This window comes from Ascidiella aspersa, chromosome 9, assembly GCF_963924565.1.
Source record: "Ascidiella aspersa chromosome 9, kaAscAspe10.2, whole genome shotgun sequence".
NCBI classification, from domain to species: domain Eukaryota; kingdom Metazoa; phylum Chordata; class Ascidiacea; order Phlebobranchia; family Ascidiidae; genus Ascidiella; species Ascidiella aspersa.
Window position 1 is genome coordinate 14,089,062 of NC_139455.1, and position 21,050 is coordinate 14,110,111.

Here is a 21,050-nt window from a genome sequence, read left to right on the forward strand (position 1 = left end):
AGTTTGTTGATAGTGTAGCGTCATAAGTAATAATTAGTAGATAATTTGGAATTTATTGTATTGTGTATTTATCAAATATGTTACGATTTATGATTTGTCACTTTTTCACGCCTTTTACCAAACACTCGCTGTCATTCTGAGAACAGAGCATTCGGCTGTTTCACACATGAATAATGTTATATCGTGACACATATTTCGTTATAGATAAAAGTATTTCACCTGTGTGAACGCGTTATTGGTGCAGTTCCCGGCTGCCAAAAAGGTTCGGGTTATAAATCATTTTCGCTTTTTCGTGTCGCCTTCTCTCTTTCATGCAAACTTTCAACTTGTATATGCGAAACTTATATCAATATATAACCAGTCTTGTCTAGTTAATACGGTAAGCGGTTGTGTTGCTTGCCAGCTTCTGGCTGGCCAGCTCAACACCAGCCAACAAAAACTTTGTGAATTTGTAATCAGACTACTGCAATACCTTGAAGTAATAGTGAGGTTGATTAAAATTAGTTTAAAGAGACTTGCAATTAACACGCATGCATTAATAGCAATGGCCTGATGCCCCGGTAGATCCTTCTCTGGGCAGAACTGGAAAACTCTTTCGTCAAAAAGATTGGACCTGTTGACAACTAAACCATGAAGGACAGCAACCGGACTCCTATCGTTTTAACTTATTACCCGAGGCTCCAACACATTGATCCAAAAACTGCTGGTGCTGGGGTACCGTATTTCTATAGACGTCGCTTCTCTGTTACTTGAGATCACGCAATATGCGCTACATTGCATACATTGGCGAAATAAACAAACAATAAGGGAATTATTAAACGACTTCTAAAACGAAAACACTAATAAACCACACTTTATTGAAAAGTCCTTTACGAGACCTCTAAGCCTCGGTATTCAAAACAATAATAATGCTTGGTGTCGTCAACGCAGACCACATTTGTTGAAAATGAATAAGGTATAGTCAAAATGCTACCTAATTCTGTATAGGCTTTGGTATTCATTCTACGTTCACGATTTTTTCCCTAAAAAATCTCATTCTTGTGTAATCTCAGTGATAGTTTGTACATTTATGATTTTGCGAAGACTAGCGATGCAACGACTACCCCTCTTCCTTCTGTTGCTCACAAAAATGAAATCAAACACAATTTTGTTATTTATGTTATTCCTTCGCTGCATTAACGAAATTTATAAACCTTCGGCGTAGCCTAATTACAAGCGCGGCTAAGGCACACATAGAGACAAAAAACAATCCAGTCAAAGACGATGTTATAATAAGTGCCGTGGTACATTGTTCAGTTTTTGTTCCGACGTTAGATGTTTTGAGACTACTTTCGAAACCAGGTGACCCTGATTGCACTTTTGTGCTCGGGTCTTTTTTGAGTTTTACTAAGCTGACAGTTTTGTATTTAGATTCTTGTATCTTGACTTGTAGTTTAATCGTCATATTTATAGTTTCAGCCGATTGATCTTTGGAATCGCTGAAGACAATTTCATCTATCCTCTCCATTATTTCTTTGTAAAATTTTAATTTCTGAAAAATAAATAACTATAATGTTAATAAATGCTCTGCAAAAATGACACCATAACTGTGTTAGTTATTATAAGAGTTATGTGTATTTATGCTACAGAAATACAAACAAGTAAACATATTACATTCTTGGTATATTGAATAGTAAAATATTTTAATCACTGTACTCGGAAAGAAAGGGATTCGTAATTTTTTAAACCGACCTTTTTGTGTTTTTTGGACAAAGAAAGGACATTTGTAAGATTGTATCCGTGTAATACTGAAATTAATGTTTGCCATTCTTTTGAAAACCCAGTATCATCCATAATAGAAACGGTAGAATCCACAATCCTTTTAAGTAGTGGTAGACTGCCAGTAATTGACACATTATTTTGAGAGTCGATGTTTTTAATTGGTTGAGTTCTAGTGACAAGATTCGATAATGTAAATCCAGTTGAAATATTGGTTGCCTGGATGGCGTTTGATGTGGTTAAAACCAGATGACTTTCATCCTTTTCTGTGTTGCTTTTATAGGATGTTGTTGTGACCTTTAGTAAAGACTTGGTAGGTAAAACAGGAATAACTTCATCTGCCTTCTGTGCCGTAACCGTTTCCACAGTTGAAATAATTTTACTGCCAATCAATGTATTTACAGCGGTTTGTGTATTTTGTTTGGTTAAATTTAATCCTCGAACAGTCGTAGTTTTAAAATATATTGTTGTTTCTGCCGCGTATGTTACTGAGTTGTGCGACAAAGGTGTGGAATGGCGATCATAATTAAAAAAATTGGTTAACGGAGTTGTTTTAGAGGATTTTCTATTCCATAAAATTTTCAGTGGCTGTGATGTGTTTAATCTGAAAATTGTGGTCGTGGGAAGTGTTTTATAAACGTCATCAGTATAAGATTTTGTATTAGAACCATAGGTCGGTAGTTTGGTTCGAGTTTCACTTAAGTTTCGATTCGTCGCGGTTGTCAATGACAATGGGTGTGTCTCTCCGGAATTGGAAGATAGAACAATACGTTGAGTTACGCTTGCACTAGATGTTTGCTCAAGTGGTAAATAGTTTGTTATCTGTTTTTTATCTGGGTTGTGGTTTGTTGTGATTCTCGAAGAAGAGGCCTTATTGACAACGAACGTTGAAAACGTTTCTTCTACACGTTTGTTGGTTGTGGTAACTTGTTTGGAAATATCGGAATTGGTGTACCAGTGTGTTTGTTCGATGTTTATAGTTGGTGTCACCAATGTAAAGCTTGTGTTGGAAACAATACCACTTTTGCCCAACGATAGATGGTTTCGAGAATTGTCAGAAAGATTTTTTGTAAATGATGTAGGAAAAACAGCGCTTGTAACATTTACAAATCTAGTGCCACCATCTGCCAAAATTGCGCTTTGCGTAGATATAGCGTTTTGATCATCAGAAACGTCATATTTACTGTCTGAATAGGGCACCTGTTGTTTATTAAAAAATATTGTAAGATACAGCCATTGATTTCGTGAAGAAATAAAATACAAATTTCATTGCGAGTTAATGTTCTGTTTACCAGTAATTAAGCCAGAAAAATGCAGTGTGCAAAAAATTAAAAAATACCTCCAAACTGGGGCGTATCCAGGAATCCAAAAAGGGGGGTTCCGAATTTTCAACGTAGGGAATTCCCCAAATTTCAACTTAGGGAATTCCCCGTTTTTCCGTCTGGCGTTAGTGTAACGGATATGACGTCATAGATACGATGTCATAAAATAGTGATTAGAATAACGTCATAAATAATCAAAAAAATCATCAGAAACAGACAATAAACGTCCAGCAAAAGCGAACCTTAAGACGCAACGCGAACACGTCCTCCAAACTCCTGCCAGGCGCCAAGCTGCAAAACCGCTTAGTGAGCAATCGTTAACTTCAGGCGAAAAACGAAAATAAGACCGTGAAATATATCTGATTGATTTTGCTAGATCCATGTACGGAACAACGCTAAATTACAAGCACGTCTTTCGCCACCTGCAATACTAAACGAAGATCGTTTTTCCCCGGTGTTATTCGATTAGCGCAACATCTGAACCGAGCTGAGTCCCAAGTCAGCTAAAATACAAGCACGTCTTACACCAGGGGTTCTGGTCGCGCGCCAAAACCAAACTTAGAAAGGTATTTGCGGCCGCACCAAATGTTAACTAAGAATTGTGTTAATAATTACATTAAAGGAGGCAGGAAAGTGTTAGAGCAAAAAATTCGATTTGTACGCGCCACACTGGCAGCCTTCCTACGGCGCAAAAGAAGCGCTGATTTAGTTCAAAAGACAGCTTCAAAACGTAAGCAAAACGAACGTAGAATGATCATCATTTTCTGCACTTACGTAGTTAAAATAGTCAATAAGTATTTGAAATGGACTAGTGTATAGTTTGTCAAAGAGGCGGCGGACCCGATGAATTACACTAGGTTGCCGACCCCAGTCTTACACCAACATCTGATATTAACGCAGACAGCAAACAGCGAGAAACATCAGCACCGTCAAACTCGATGTTTTCAGCGAGAAAAACGCGGAGACCGCTTGATTTATTGTTTTTAATTGTCGAATACACACTTATCAGCCAACCAGAACGAATAACGAAAGGCGAAAGAGAAAAAACATCCTGCGTTTACGGTCGATCAAACAAGAAACGAAAAACGGCGTTTTGCGCTCGATCTTGGTTTTGCATTAGCTTAAGACGCGTGACCCAATTACATTAAAAAAACACGCAGCTTCGGACGGTGAGTTAAACCATGAGAAAACGAACAAAAAACGATAATATCACTTACGAAAAGGGGGGGGGGGGGTTGGGGGTTCGGACCTGGATACGCCACTGCCTCCAAATCAAACTATAATATACTAGGCCAATACTGTGAGTGGTAAGTATGCTGATCACAAATTCTACCAACACCATTGAAATTAAACAAATGTTTATTCTACATGGCTCTACTCAACCCTTTGCCTCTGGGACCACTATTTTACACGACATTGCCTTTATTTATATATGTACTTACAGTACTACTTTGCCTTTGTTGCTTTATGTGCAATTTCTTCATATCTGTTGCTGTTTTCGTTGTTACAAAGGATGCCGGTTGTTTAATAAGATTGTCATGACACAAACTCTTGTCTAAACCTGTAGAATGATTTAAAAAAATCGTTTTAAAATTTTTAGCAAATTGTTAAAAATTGGGTCTTATATTTATAAACTACTGTACAGCTTGTAAAGATCACGATTTGTAAATTAAGCCAGTTAACTAGATAAAAAAATTAAACAAAATCACAAAAGAAGCTTTTTGTGGATTCAAGACGAAACACGGCCCAAGGAACTCTAACAAAAAGTACAATCATATTCGTTATGGACTTTAAAAGTTATGATCTTTTTAAACCCCGAGAATGGTCTTATATTAATGTACTCAATGTACCTAAAAACCAAAACGAATAAACAAATTAATAACGCCATTAAAGCGCCATTAAAACAAAAAATATTGAAACTAAAGGCGAAAGTCAAAGTCCACAACCGCAAAACATTGATTGGGTTACTTTGATGTCACAATGCATGACGGTCGCTATGAAGTAGCCTTTTTGAATATTAATTTCAAGATAAATAACCTTTCAGATTTGACAATACTGGAAAATTGATTATTAGCTTTATAGAAACCTAGAATAGTTTTTATATAAGTAATAAGCATGAAAAGTTTTTAGGCTTATTTCACAAAATTATGAAACAAGATGTCGTAATTGCACGTAAGTAAAACAGATATGATATGGCTAGTCAAACATGTCGAGTCTCAGGAAAGTCAGTTTGATTGGGCCAAGGATTTACGCGAAGCGATTACGAAATGGTAATCTTGAATTAGTCATTGACCCAAAGCTGTAGCCTGTATAGTCAATCAAAAACAACTTAACCGAACGCAACACCCGTCACTGAACGCAACACCCGAGTTCCCAGCTTAAATAAAGTATTTACCTGTAACAATACTATATAGCCAGAGAGTAATAACCGTTCGAATGAGCCCGATATTTTACGTACAAAACGTTTTTGCTAGGTTAAAAAAAAATAAGGAAGCAACCGAGCTGTTGCCTGTTAATCACGATTGCATATTTTGTTGTACCATGTCCGTATAATTGTGCTAATATCTCGTGTTATAGCCGATTATTTAAAAAATAACGTTAATGATGTTTAGTATGTAACCAAAGGGTACTGTTTTGTGTTTAAAATGGGTCGCGTACTTTCTCGTAAAATCTTACAAGGATGCGGTTCTTGTTGAAGCAGCAACACTTTAATATATTACAATAGGCGCTGGTTGTTAATAACAAATCCGTATTCCTGGTGCTAAATCTCGAGTATAGGTTAAACAAAATGGAAGACCCCTTAAATCACTATTATATTGTGTTTTACCATCCCGGGTTTTTGATAAAGCAGTGCAGCCTAGAATACAAAATTAATATATAATCAAAAACTAATGTTGTGGGTTGTATCTAAAATGGAATGATTAAACTACTCGGCTATACAGCTCAGCACGTCACAAATCTTTTACGGAATGAAAACCTGTAATATATCGATCGGGAATCCCCAACGAACGTAAAGCTTATATTAAGTAACTTTAGGAGTTACTTTATCACATGTAGATATTCGACTAGATACTTTGACAATTGTTTGGGACATGGTATTGGAACGCTATGAAAAATTTCCTTTGAACTTTAATGCCTGTATGACGTATACTTACGAGAAATGACACAAAACCGGTTATATGACGTAACTATAGGCTAACAACTCACATACTGTAAAAAGTGCATGTAGAAAGTAGTGTTGTATTGCCTAAGTGCACTTAAGTCACTGTTTACAAATAACTTGACTTGACTTAAGTCCTTTGACCAAAATGACCTGACTTGACTTAAGTCTTTTGGACAAATGACTTGACTTGAACTTAAGTCATTTTGTCAAATAATTTGGGATTAAATTAAGTGTTTTTCAATTTATCTCAAGTTTTGCACATTGAATACTTTTATTGCTGTATTAAATTGTTGCCTATAATCGAACGAGTTTACCAATTTCAATCGTTTAACAGTTTACTTTTATGTCAATGACATAACTAAAATTCCTCACCGCCGGTCGGCAAATCGCGCCGTTTAGCGATACATTTTTGCCGGTTCGTCACATTTTTCTTTATTTGGCCTGTTGGCAAACTGTCTTTGCCCAACTTTAAGTGCGTAAATGAAAAAAAACCTCCTTTACTCTTAAGAAATAAAAGAATATCATGTGGCATGTTTCTCTACACTAAGCCACTTTTGTCACTTACCAACGCACGACGCGAACATCATTGCGTACCCGATGTAATTTTGTTCGTAAATGCCATTAAATAAATGAGCCATGGGGCCCCTGGCAAGAACCACCGCGTCCTCAGCACTATGCGTTTCGAATGGAAGGGGAACCGCTGTTTGGAAACGATGTCGGGGGTTATCTGAGACAGATTGCAAAATTTTGGTTTGATTGCAAATATTACCAGTTTCTGATCTAAACTGGACCTATAATAAATTTGTCTCATCAAAAAGTTTATTGCCTTTAATCAATATTCAAACAATATCCATAGGGCCAAAAAGCATGGGTCATAGTAGAATAATTTTCTTGAAAATTTCATACCGGAACGCATCAAAGATTGTAGAGATGACATCGCAAATTTACGCCATAACAGGACGTCGAAAACAAATAAATAACCGTAGAAAACCAAAGGTTGACGTTCAATTGGCTAAACAAATATCTAACTAAAATTTTCTTTTAAATACATTGAAGAAGTTGGCAGGATGGCCTAGTGAACAAGGGACATGGCCTGGTAAAACAACATTTTCTACCGGTGCGGCCTTCCTGTAAAAACTATTTTCCCTGGACGCCGTTCCCGGCAGCAATCCTTTTACTGAAACGCCTAACTTTCATCACTCCTTATATATGACGAGTAAATTTATTATAATAAAAAAATATTTCTATCCTAATAACAAAAAGTTAGGGGGCGGAATTCATAGGAAGAACCGCGGCCCTGTTAGTGGACAATGGAAAAAAAACGATTTTTTATCTAATCCGTTACATTGGTTACATTCAATATTTAATTTATCTCGATGTATTAATTACCTGTTTAATTACGTTATATAAAACGTGCTCTCTTTAAGGCAACTGACATGATAGCCGGCTGGATTTTATACCTGTCTGTCTGTCCGTAACATTTTCTCGTTGGTCGCTTTTGGAATTTCCTCGGAAGCCCGGCCCATTCCCGTAAGACAAGCTTGTGTAGATTTTTCCATCGCTGGCCAATTCGGGGTCCGAGTGTGTCCTCGCAAAACCTTTGTTATGGTGGAAAAAGTGGACAATAGTCGAAATATATTTAAATCAGCGGTTCCCAACATTTTTGCTGTCGCGACCTCCTTTTCAGTTTTCGAAAACCTATACACGGCCCCCATTATTGGCGCATTGTACATAAAGTTAAACGAGATTTTGATGACATGCATTTTAGCAAAATGTTTACATTCTTGTCAGAATGTATTAACATTTTGGCACGAATGTCCTGACTTACGCCAAAAGCGTACAACCTGAACTGGACCTATTCTTCTGCCATTCATTAAAATCAAGAGTAATAGTGACGTCATAAACACGACAGGTTAACTGAAGCAAATGTCATTAAGTCATTAACATTATTGTTAGACTGTCTGTTGCTTCTTCACTGCCACATTTTTGAGTTGCTTGTATTTTTGGGTCAATTTTGTGTTCGACAAATAGTCAACTGCGTCTCCCCAGACAACCTCTTGTGACCCCTTTTGAGAAACCAGAACCACTGGTTCAACTCAAATGATACTTTTTGACACCTTACGCAAGGTAATTCGCTGGCAATAATATATTTCGTAACTTTTTAAATAGCATTTTTAGTTATTTTACTAATTTGTAACTAACAACAACAAAATTGCCCTGAGGGGTCGTATGGCACAGGATAATTACAAAAAAGAGGCGTAAGAGCAAAAAGGGTTAAAAACCGTCTATTCAACCCTATAGCGTTTCCAAAACAGCCTCACCACGGAATAACGTGTGAAAGACAACTTGTTGCTTGACAATGCGCTTAATGAAAATAATCGCAATACAGCAAATAAATGCAAGCAGCCAAGCACGACTTAAATTCAGACGGATTTTTTGTTTCCTGGTTGCCGATGAAGGTTAACATTTCCAACGCACCAGAGGGTTATTCTACGTTGGAGGTCGATTACCACTCCCTTAAAAATGGCCATGATAAGTTTAAACGTTTATTTTAATTTGTTTAAAAAAACAGGGCTGCGGAGTCGGTTAAAAATAACCCGAGTCCGACTCCCGAGTCCGACTCCGGCCAAAAAATAAACCGAGTCCGACTCCCGAGTCCGACCCCGTTCAAATGTGCGATTTCATCGAGTCCCGAGTCCGGACCTGACTCTACAGCCTGTATTTCGCCAATTTAACAATCCACTTATAGGGGTGTCGTATAATTCATTCACTCACAATACATGGTTGAAAAATATGCATTGCATCATATAAACCTAAGCATCCATTTTTGTATTTTTGTTCAGGGTGTTGTGGAAAAGTGTGTGCCAAAAAATTTAAATCCTGCCATCGCACCGCGGGCGCTGGTTAACCGATTCATATATTGGCTTTTGCACCTAACTCTAGCGCGCCCCATGATTTCATTTTTTTCTACTTACCGTTATATCGGCATACACAAAAAGCATTTAATTCATTTAAAACAGACAACGAATGCCGTGAGCTGCATTGTTTATTGTTATAGCTGTATAGCGTCAACAAAGGTTACCAAACCCACATGCACCCCTTGAATACCATACCATACAACACGCTTTGCAGGCCCAAAAAGAAAACATTTTATTTTACCGCTTATTGGATTTCCGCGATCTGCATATCCTCCAACCGTAAATACATGGCCATGGTCGGCAGTAACAACTATCAGCGTCTCTTCCACGTCGGTCATTTCTATAGCAGCCTAAAAAGTAAAATTGTCTATGGTTTCTGGGGTCATGAAAAGTCAAGACTAGGCCGAAGGGGGGATATGGCATGAATACGTGAAGCCCCAAAGTTTTCGTCTATTTTAACTTGTTAAATGCAAACTATTTTCAAGCTTCGCGAAATACAGTTTTATATTTTTGAAGTTGTCGCTCGTATGAAAAACTATTTTTAGCATAAAGTTGCGGTGAGTAGCCTACCATACTTCTTCAAATATGCAATTCCAGTTTAAAGCTTTATAAACACATGGTGTTAGTCGATTGATTCCCACTTTTCCACGAGTTAGAATAACTTTCCACTGTAGGCTAGGTTAACTAAGTTTTTGCCCACGTTTTTGCAATTACAGCTCTGGCCCAAACATTCTTGTTTCTTTAGTTTTGTAATAAAATTGCTCAATTACCTTTTTAGCCTGGGCAAATTCAGTCAAATATTTGGACTAGTATATTTAATAATAATATGCTAGGTTTTACCTCTATTGCTTCATTTAATGCCGCAAATTCTCCCAGTGCCCTGTTGGCTTGATTTGCGTGATGTGCGTGGTCAATTTTTCCTCCTTCCACCAAAAGAAAATACCCTTTGTTGTTCTTGTTTAATATTTCTATTGCCTGCATCGCAAAAGCAACATTATAGAGAAGATATTAAATTGATATTTTAATGTTGCACACGCTTTAATGTGGGCTATAAGGTGCCGAGTCTAAATATAAAGCGTTTGATAAAAATAATTAATGAAATTTAAACTTACGCTATTGAACACAGTAAAGGGGATTTTGAAAAAAATGTGAGCGGTAATACGCGTTAAAGCAGCCACATTTCCTATCTATTTCAAACGGTTCGAGGACAGTTAATACCTTGTCAAAAAAAAGTTTTCTTTCAAATGAAAGGTTTTTGAAGAAATTCAGAAATACATCAGGAATATTTCGGGTATAGTAAACTTATGTTATTTTCTTAAGACTGGGCCCTCGTCTTTCACACAATTACGAGTTGAGAAGTAATTAGACATTACCACAACATTTCCTGCACGATATAACGACATAAAGAAAGTTAAGCATGTTGTTTTCAACTTTATTGGGACACCGTGATATTCACAAATCTCAGAAAAAGCCTCTTATCACTTATTACCGAGTTAAAAACAACAAAAAAACTTGAGACCTACCACAAAAATGGTAGGTCTCAAGTCTGGATATCTACGTATTTAAAATTAATTTTAATCGCAATTACAGAAATAAGTGTAATAGTAGGCTAAGACTAACAACCTTCGCTGTCATTTCCCTTAAACTTGGTTCACCAGCCACATCTTTAGGACGTTCATCTTCGAAATGCATTGCTTCGGGTTGAAAAAGCCCTAGCAAATAATCGGTTGTACTTGGATTGATTGCGTTAAATTCCTTTGAATTCCAGACGTACCTACATAACCCAGGTTTATTAATTTAAAATGGAAATGATTTCACATTTCACGGGAGTTGTGTTTACCGTGCATTGCTTTGTGGAAACAATCGAAGCCATTCGTTAATTAAGTTTCGCCCATCCTTTCGCATTCCCGTCCTTCGGTACAAGTATTCTTCATCTGGTGCTCCTCTTGGTCTCATATAAGCTCTCCCTCCTCCCAGAACCACCTTTAATGAAAATCCCACTTGTGGTAAATATTTGCAAGCAATGTTGTAGAGCGAACATATTCTGTCTTCGAAAGGTTGTTTTGTCCTGACTTCAATTACGATACACTTTTTAACAAATCTGTCTGTCTGCCTTGTTGAGTTTTGTCTAAAAAGCTAATTGTATGGCCCTATACTATCGATATTAAACTTTCGGCATTTTAGCGTACGGTATTTGACTGCGACTTAGCGTAATTAACATGTATAAACGGACTTCGGTAACACGAGCGAATATATTACAATTACACCAACATTATAATTAACAACAATTCGGATTAAGATCAAACTAGAATCCTAGTCTGAATAAACCTAAATTAAAAAAAACCTTACTCGTGAGAATAAGATCTAAACAATATTTTACCTAACCGCAAACCCACCCAAAACTTATTCAATAACTCCACTATGATTGCAATCCTAACCCAATTTTCTACCCCAAACCCCTGTTTACGATACGGCGCTCAAACATCCATGCCAGAACGGCAGCACCCAATCGTCACATACTCTTTCCATACTGTTTTAGTTTTTTAAGGACATTTAGATCCAACCAATAATTCGCTTGTTTCAGTCTTATTACAGTGTTTTTATGTTGTCGTACATATATGGATTAAATTATAGACAATTCCGCTTTTATGTTGTTTATTTACAGGTTTAATTGTTGGTATGAACGTATTAGGCCTAATCGTAAACGCGCTATTTAAACATTCGCCTCCAATCCGATATAACCTTACATTGATGTCTCTTCCCTTTTCGATAAGCTGCAAAGCAATGTCCTTGCATCCTTGTGATCGATCCTTATCGCTCATTGCACTGTCGGTCATCCAACTTCTCGAAGGAGAGTGTGCATATGCTGCTGCTGGGGTGGCGTGTTGAACTTGCGTTGTGGTTACGATTCCCGTAGACTTTCCTAAAAACCAGAGTTGGATCAATTACATTAATTCAGTTCAATTACAATTACAATTACTCTCTTAAATGTTTCAATTACATTACAAATTACAATTACGTTAAAAACTTTTCGGCATTGAAACTTCAATTTTCTCAATATTAATGTATTAAGCCAAAATATTAGCAAATTTCATTTACAATTAGAATTACACAGAATAAAAATACCTCAATTCCATTACATCACCTTGCCGATCTGGCCGTCCCAAACTGGGGTTGCGACCATTCATGTGGCGCAACGAGTTTTATGGGCTGAAAGTAGGGCTACATCCCTACATTAATTCCATAGGATTATAGGTACAAAAGTACTTTCTTAATAATAATTTGCAAGTGTTATAACTGATTCAAAACACAATCCCCAACTAAAGTGAAGATTCTGTCACAGGATAGAGAAGGGAAGCCCTTCTTTAATCGAAATATTTCACAAAATAAATTACTTATGCATAGGCCTACCCATGTCGGCAGAGTTTTCTAGAATGCTCGCGACTTCGTTTCCAATCGAGGAAGAGCAGTTTTTAAAAACAGCTTTTCCACTTACTCCGATGAGTTTTTGGTTGGTCTTTGTGCCACTAAGGATGGCGGTTGCAGTTCCAGCGCTATCCGGAGTCTGCTTGTCAACTAATTAGGTAGGTATAAATATTCATGAACTATTCACCGTATGTCAGTGGTAGCTCCAATAAAAAAAAAATTACGCGGACATGTGCAGCAAATGTAATTAAAGTTGGGACAGATATATCTTTAATACCACCATACGATATCCAAAAATTGTTACATTTTATTTAAATGTTAACCATTAAATTGTTGTTCGTTAGAAATGTATTGGAGCATTCAAAACAAAGGCTTATTTAAAAGTTATTAAATTCTCTGGTTCATATTAGAGATAAACCAAAATTAAATTTGACCTTTAAAATTATCATTTGATAGCCATTTTACATCGAGCAAATGATATTAAATAATACCTTTTATCAAGTGTTAAAGAATATCAAGTTTTATTTTACCAACGCGTACTTGTGTAAACTTTTGCCAAACCAACATTTGAAAATCTATCCAATGCTGTTTGCGTTTCTTCGCCCGTGTTTCCCTTTCTTTGGCCCACAAGAATCCTACCTATCATAACAACATTTTTGTAAATATTATATTTGAAGCTACATTGTCCGTTAGTGTGCTTACCGGCGGTAATTGTGTTTAGCCCCATTCCATCACCGATAAACAATATAACGTTTTTTGCGGAGTGCCTTCTCAGGGATGCATGCATTGATCTTTCAATTGTTTCTTTTGAAAGACGATACCAATATTCCGGTTCTTTTTCTGTGACATGAATAAAAAAAAAATAAAGCTTACTTCAAACATTAGAAAACTTTGCGTATGTATGCTTTGATATAGAACTTCATTATTTCTGAAACAAATATAACGCTTACAAAGTAACGCTAAAATGGTTTACTTCATCAGTGATTTGTAACAACGTGTCGCACCTAAAACTTTTTTTCGATAAAAACTTTACGAAACGTTAAAGTAATGATGACCAATAAACATAAATAACAAATAATACAATGAGCAACATACCCTGCGGTAAAGCCATCACCAAGAAGAGAGTTAGCGCCATCGCAAAACATATAAATAACGCTTTCATTACAAAACTTTTGTGGACGCCTTGAGATTCGCTTCATACAACAGCCCGCTGATGTGTGAAGTAGATCTATGATTGGGGTGACTTTAAATAGACCTTTCTAGCTTCTGCGTGTTAATATGTTCCGCATACTGCATAATTCATTAGTAAACAACAGCTAACAGCCTTTCTCTCTTAAAAATGCACGAATAGTCGAACGGTCACTTGGTTTTCGCAAGTCTGGCGCATTATATAACAGTAAAACGTTATAAAGCAAGTTTGCTGACCAATCGAACCATTCATCCACCTATTCAAACGTACTTTAAAATGGATGTGTCAGGTCATCACCGTCATAATTAGTTTAAGCACTATACTTGAGGCGGGGAATTACCCGTTTCGACCTATTAGTTGTAAAAAGGTATATTACTTCATTATACATCAGGTTTTGCGAAATGTGGCCGAGCTTCCTAAGAAGAAATAGCTCAAATACTGTTAAATCTTTTTTTTGGAATTTTAAAACCTAATAGACCAGTGGTAACCAAAACGCACAAACTTGTTTGTGCCTCGTGTCGGTTTACTGACATCAAAAGGCGAAGGTTTTTCAACTTACCATTGAATGCATTTATGCTTGATATGCGTTGCGCATTTGCTCACAAGAATTATGTCTACACTGGATCCAACCCTTTTTAGATCCCATTCCTTTCGTAAAGCCGAGTCAACAAAATTTAGAAACCTTGCAAGCGTGATGGCATTAATGAATAAAAATTCGCTTAAATAACTCAATATTGTTAGTGTGAAACCTATATAATAAATATGTCTGAGCAAAGGTTTAGGTGCAGGTTAGGAAGAACATGGTGATATTCATTTCTGCCCATGGGTAACTGTAGCTCTTTGCGGTTAACTAAGTAAGGAATGTGGCTGTTGGTCACTGACTGGTGGCCATCCCTGTAATACACCCTCGAATTCCCCAAAACAAGGAATCTGTTGACTTCTCCTTTTTTACATTACATCCTGTATTGTAATTTTTATTGCCTGATGTTCGCTCTTCTAAGCTGAGGTCTACACGTATTTCGTAGTATAAATGCAACAAATCTGTTCGGTTTTCTTAAAGCATACTAGACAAATTGGATGACAGCCATTGGCGCTGGTCTAGAATCCTACCACAGTTCTAAAATCAACGCACAAAATTTGAGTTAGTATGCGGGTTAGCGTTTGGGTGTGGGTGGGTCAAGTATTATTATATTCCAAATTTAATAATAATACTTGACCTACCTTAACCCAAACGCTAACCTGTACCCTAACCCAAATGGTGTTTCGTTGTGGTAGGATTCTAGACCAGCGCCCAGCCATTTTTTAAACTAAAATCAGGTAAAAACATTTTCAGGAATATAAAAACCTCTCCATCCTGAAGAGAATTTCTGGAAACGAACCTCTTTGTCTGTATCATGAAGTTGGTCATGAAAACCTTTGTACAATTTTTTTTCCCTGCGTTTCATTGTTACGCTATCTATGGCAGTGGTTCTCAACCTTTTTTAGCTTACGGACCGGTGAAATTTTAAAACAAATTTTGCGGACCGGCGGACCTTTAAAAATCAAAATCAACTCAAAATGTAATTACGACAAAAGTATGCAACTTCAAAGCAAAGACTGGAAACTTCAATTAAATTAGCAATTTTCTGCTGTCTTTCTTATATCATACGTGGTATACAAAAGTTTTTCACATACAACTATCTTAAAGTAGAAGACTTCAACGACGTGTAGCCTACTTATAAACAGTTGGGGCTGGGCACAACACTGCGCATTGTAACTTACGGTAAGTCCAAAGTAGACAATTAACTTTATGTTACGTCACAAAGCTGCAAAATAACTGGCGAAGTTCTTAATTTGGTGAACAAGCTTTTAACATCTTGCATTTTGCAATTGAGATATAATATGTAATATATTTGGCGGACCGGCAGAAAAGTTGACGCGGACCGGCGGTTGAGAACCACTGATCTATGGAGTCCACTGCCTTGGAACATGCTCGCCTTTTGCACGCGTTGATCGTTGTGCCCCTGGCCTACGGCGCGGTAATTTATTTTACGTTGGAAATGATTGCAAAGCGCCTTATACATCCATGTGTTTTTGTTAAAGTGTACAGCTTTTCTTCGTCTCTCCTGATAAAATAATTTAATAAAAAAATAAAAAGTACTAAAGTACTAAAAAAAGCTGATATGAATATCGTATTTACCACGTTTGGAATTTAATAGATATTTGTTTTGCCTGTTGAAAAATTATGTAAATCTAGTTTTTTGTAGATGTACGACAACTCATTTCTAATATTTAGTATTTTATAATTCGGACCAGGCCAGTAAACAAGGTGTAAAAAATTAAACATATAGCAACAGAAGATTTTTTGTTTATTAATCACGGGAAAGGTTCCCGGAACTTCCTAAAATATTCGCCGGAAAAATGTTATATCTAAGATATCATCATATTTGTTACGGGCTACAAACTTTAAAATACCGAAAGACCAGGGGCTTTTACAGGTATTGACGGAACCATGGAAAACCACGCTATGCCCAACCAAAAACTATTTTTTTTTTGTAATATAGGTGTAAAAAATTCACGTTTCGCTCGAACTTTTTTCCGATTCTGGTATTATACGGTTTTTAGAAGTCTTATTAGCTTAAAGACACCGCACTATGTAATATTGTGATTTTTGTGAAGTCATCTCCAATGGCAAGTTCCATCAAATAAATAAATTATATTATGTTCCCATTACGTTTTCATCGCACAAGTTCGCTATATAAGTAAAGTTATGGCTTCACGCTAAGCTTTGTGACATCCTCGTTTTATTAAGGCGTAAAAAAATAAAAAATAAAGAATTTAAAATATTAAAAAAGGGCAGTTACTTAGTAAAAATCTGAACATTAAAAATGCGCGTTTTTTTTCATAAAATGGGCAACGTTTTTTCCGTTATTCCGCTGTATTGTTGTTGCCTTTACCTTGCTTTTGTCAGTAAAGTGAAATATTGTTGGATGCACGGTTTGTATAGCGCAGGGGTCGGCAACATTTTTTTGCACTGCAGCCACTCCAGCCAACAGACCGAAATTAGAACAACATCACTTTCGCAAAAACATACAATTCGAAATAAGATCAAAACAAGACTAATATCCCTTGAAGGGTCGCCTATAATAAATTCTGGGGTCGCAGTTATGTAGTATACAAATTTCGCACAATTTGTTTACAATCAATCTTTTTCAGACCTTAAACTGCGCACAACTTTACTTTAAACTGTGCTGTTGCTTCTACGAAGATGGGCTAGGACAGGGATAGCGTTAGCGGCTGCAAATGCTTATGTTGACATTTTTAGCGATTACTCGGGAAATGTTGGTTTTCTCGAACATCGTATTCAGCTCAAGGATGATCGGCCGGTGCGGTCGAAACCGGATACCTTTCCTTACCACATGAGTTATTAATTTATAAAGAGATAGCATGAATAATATTGACATTAAGATTTTAAAAAATTAACATTTTAAACAGTTTGCCAGTCAAACGAATCTATGTAATGTTCAAATAAAATTATGTTATATCATCTCATTTTGATCAGACAGAATTCTTCTTTTTGTATTTGTTAAGATTCGACAACCTCCTTCATTGGCATTTTATCCTCTTTCTTTACCATGACAATAAATATATGTATGTGTAATCGTTCTTAAAACATTTTTTTGTCATAAGAACGGCAAAAAACAACAACATTCCAATTTATTTAAAACAGGTTCCTCTGGCAATATATATTATTTTCTACCAACGTTTCGGCTTACTATCCGGCAAGCCTTCGTCAGGGACTGACACACAAAGCCAACAAGACACAAAGTAAAATCACAATAAGAAAAAAGGGGATAAAAATGTGCGAGACGCGTTCAAAATTCACAGCGATAAAACAACGTTCAAAATATAAAGCGATAAGACAACGCGCAATTTAGAGGTTATCTTTTAGCACCTGTCGGTACGGCGCTGGAAACAAAAAGTCCGTTTTGATATTCATCGTATCCGGCGTTCGGTGTATCTGCCAGGATTCGCGAAACAGCCGTTTTCGGTAGTCGCTCTCTCTAGCAAGAACAGTGCCCCCATCGAAATTAATATCGTGTTGACGACTTCAAGCGTGCTGCGCCAAGGCTGACTTTTTGGCGTCCTTGTTGTTAACATCGCGAATATGCTCTTTCCTGCGTGTATTGAACGATCTTCCCGTTTCTCCAACGTACACCATCGGGCAATCGCCGCCTGGAATTGTATAAATGACGCCCTTCGTGTTGTTGACGTCTATTGGATGGTGTACGTTGGAGAAACGGGAAGATCGTTCAATACACGCAGGAAAGAGCATATTCGCGATGTTAACAACAACGACGCCAAAAAGTCAGCCTTGGCGCAGCACGCTTGCAGTCGTCAACACGATATTAATTTCGATGGGGGCACTGTTCTTGCTAGAGAGAGCGACTACCGAAAACGGCTGTTTCGCGAATCCTGGCAGATACACCGAACGCCGGATACGATGAATATCAAAACGGACGTTTTGTTTCCAGCGCCGTACCGACAGGTGCTAAAAGATAACCTCTAAATTGCGCGTTGTCTTATCGCTTTATATTTTGAACGTTGTTTTATCGCTGTGAATTTTGAACGCGTCTCGCACATTTTTATCCCCTTTTTTCTTATTGTGATTTTACTTTGTGTCTTGTTGGCTTTGTGTGTCAGTCCCTGACGAAGGCTTGCCGGATAGTAAGCCGAAACGTTGGTAGAAAATAATATATATTGCCAGAGGAACCTGTTTTAAATATACTATGCCTGGTAGCAACAGCATATTTATTAACATTCCAATTTATGGGAAAATCTGAATTAATACAAAAATAAACATAGCGCCCTCTATCGGCATTTATGAGAAGGTGCATGTGCTACATTTGACCCGGTCTTAAATGTATTTTGCACCAAAACCTCAACTTAAAACTTACCATTCCTGTTACAGTAGGATATAAAGTTTCTTTTCACCCAGTTTGTATACTTGAACTCGAAATGATATTTAAACGTGACACGGTGACCCCATAAAGGGTGGTCCTAAATGGGTTTTGCACCATTTCCCGCACTTAAGATCGGCTATTTATTGACCACTGATAAGTGGAGCAACATTTAAGATAGGTTTGATCGATGTACTCGACAGGATATTTAAACCGAAATTTTGGGTTTTTTTCAACAGCCCCCTTTCTAAACGCCCCAAATTCATAACTTAAGACTGGCTTTTTGAGGGTCCATGTGGGGCCCTTATATGCTCTAAATCAGTGTTTCCCAACCTTTTTTACACTGGTGCCCCCTTGGGCTCCATAATATTTCATATCGCCCCCCTCATGTTGCTTTACAGTAGAGTATTATATTAATCGTTGTCTAACAGTATATTGTCTGAACTTTCGTAACTATTAATTGTGTTGTTAAAATGTTTGAACAAGCGTGAATCAGGCGCGGCCTCGATTTTTTTTTGGCACTTAAAAACGTGTTTAATTACATTTAAGGAGGCAGCAACAAAATGTTGGCGCGAAGCAGGAAAAAAAACGGTTGTTCGGTTTAAAATTGGAGTTCACATGTCGTCATTCATACTACTAATGAAATGTGATGTAAAACTACTTTGAGAAAACGCGACCCCCTTAACTGTTAATGTAGTTTAGTGTTTGTTAACCTTTTTAGGTCAGGACACAATTTTTTGGGGGGTATCCCAGCGCGAATTTTTTGGGGTATTCCAGCATTTCTTTTAAATTTCTTGCTAGTTTTATTACATTGCCGAAAAAAAATGTTACAAAATATATGTCCAATCTTTTTGAATACGTCCGCGACGCACTTGGCAGCCTTCCAGGGCGCAACAGCTAAAGAAGAACTGATATAGGTCAAAAGACAACATCAAACCGTAAACAAACTGGACGTAGAAAGATGATTCGCGCGAAGCGCGAAAATAGTCAAAAAAGTATTTGAAATGGACTCGTGTCTAGTTGTCAAATAGGGGCAGGACGAATCCGGCCAGCGGTCCGTAGGTTAGCGAGCCCTGCTTTAAATATACAAAAAATGACGCAACAACAACCAACAACTGTACATAAGAAAGCTAATTGTTGCGCCAGAATTTACCAATTGGCGGAAAACTACTATAAGTTCGCAGTACGAAAGTTGCCATTTAAGCTTGTTACTATTTTTATGTGAACTTTTTATAAATTTTGCGAAAAGCACTTTGATGTAACGCCCCCTTATGTGGTTCAGCGCCCTTAAAATGAGAAAAAGACCCAAAACGACTCGCTAACGCCTCCAAGGGGGCGGTATCGCCCACGTTGGGAACCTCTGCTCTAAATAGTCAAACATTTTACTCGACATGCTATTTAAATCTCTGTTAGCTCCCGGGGAGTCGGCAACCTACGGCCCGGGCCGGTGTAATTCATCGGGCCCGCCGCCTCTTTGACAAACTATACACAAGTCCATTTTAAATACTTTTTTGACTATTTTACCTATGTAAGTGCGAAGAATTTTCGCGTTTCGTGCGAATGGTCTTTCCACGTCCGGTTCGATATAACTTGACCAGAATCTGCTGTCTTTTGAACTATAGATCAGCGCTTCTTTACCGTTTCGCGGTGGAAGGCTGCCAAGTGCGTCACGGACAAACAGAAAACGTATTTAAAAATATTGGCCATATATATTTGTTATTTTCGGCAATAAATAAAAAAACATAAATAAATAAAAACTTGCAAGAAATTTAAAAGAAATGTCGTTATACCAAAAAAAAATCGCGCTGGCTTCGCTCGCCTGGTGTGCCCTTACTTAAAAAGATTGAAAAACGCTGAACTAGATTAACTATAACAGTTAATGGCGTTTCTTCAAAGTAGTCTCATTACACTTTTCATTAGTAGTATCAAAGAGATTATAACCATGAGGACAAACTCTCACTTTTGCCTTTTTTCTTTTGCCTTTAAGCAATTCATTCTACTTTCGACAGCCGTCACGGTCTGATTCATAATAAGAAAAACATCATCTTTTCCATTTAAGCCTGTTATAAAAATGTACACTTTTGGAGTAATTTGTTGTTTAATGGCCCTATAGTCCCAATTTAAACCGCTTTCTGTTTACAAAATTGACTTGGTAGGACAGGCAAAGTTATCACAAGTTGCGTGACACTTTCTTAGGACCCTATATGTACATTTCTGAGAGGTGTATTACTGTTAAAATGTACGCGATTGAGCTATGTTGTTGATTCGAGGCTCTTTCCCTTTGGTACGTAGAAAGTAACGCAAAGCACATTATTATTTTATTATTAATAATAA

At 37.2% G+C, this 21,050-nt stretch overlaps 1 protein-coding gene across 1 annotated transcript; it reads right to left on the bottom strand.

Annotated features, from left to right (window-relative positions):
* Positions 1–367: 367 nt before the first annotated feature.
* LOC146133117 (alkaline phosphatase-like) lies at positions 368–13,722 on the bottom strand. The gene is made up of 13 exons (XM_083397648.1): positions 13,683–13,722; positions 13,290–13,427; positions 13,128–13,226; positions 12,573–12,737; positions 11,909–12,084; positions 11,002–11,144; positions 10,785–10,935; positions 10,002–10,136; positions 9,403–9,511; positions 7,704–7,841; positions 6,809–6,970; positions 4,523–4,641; positions 368–439 (listed from the first exon to the last, which is right to left on the bottom strand). Exons 1-13 carry the CDS (start codon positions 13,720–13,722, stop codon positions 368–370), a joined length of 1,647 nt encoding a protein of 548 aa, XP_083253774.1.
* Between the last annotated feature and the right edge of the window lie 7,328 nt (positions 13,723–21,050).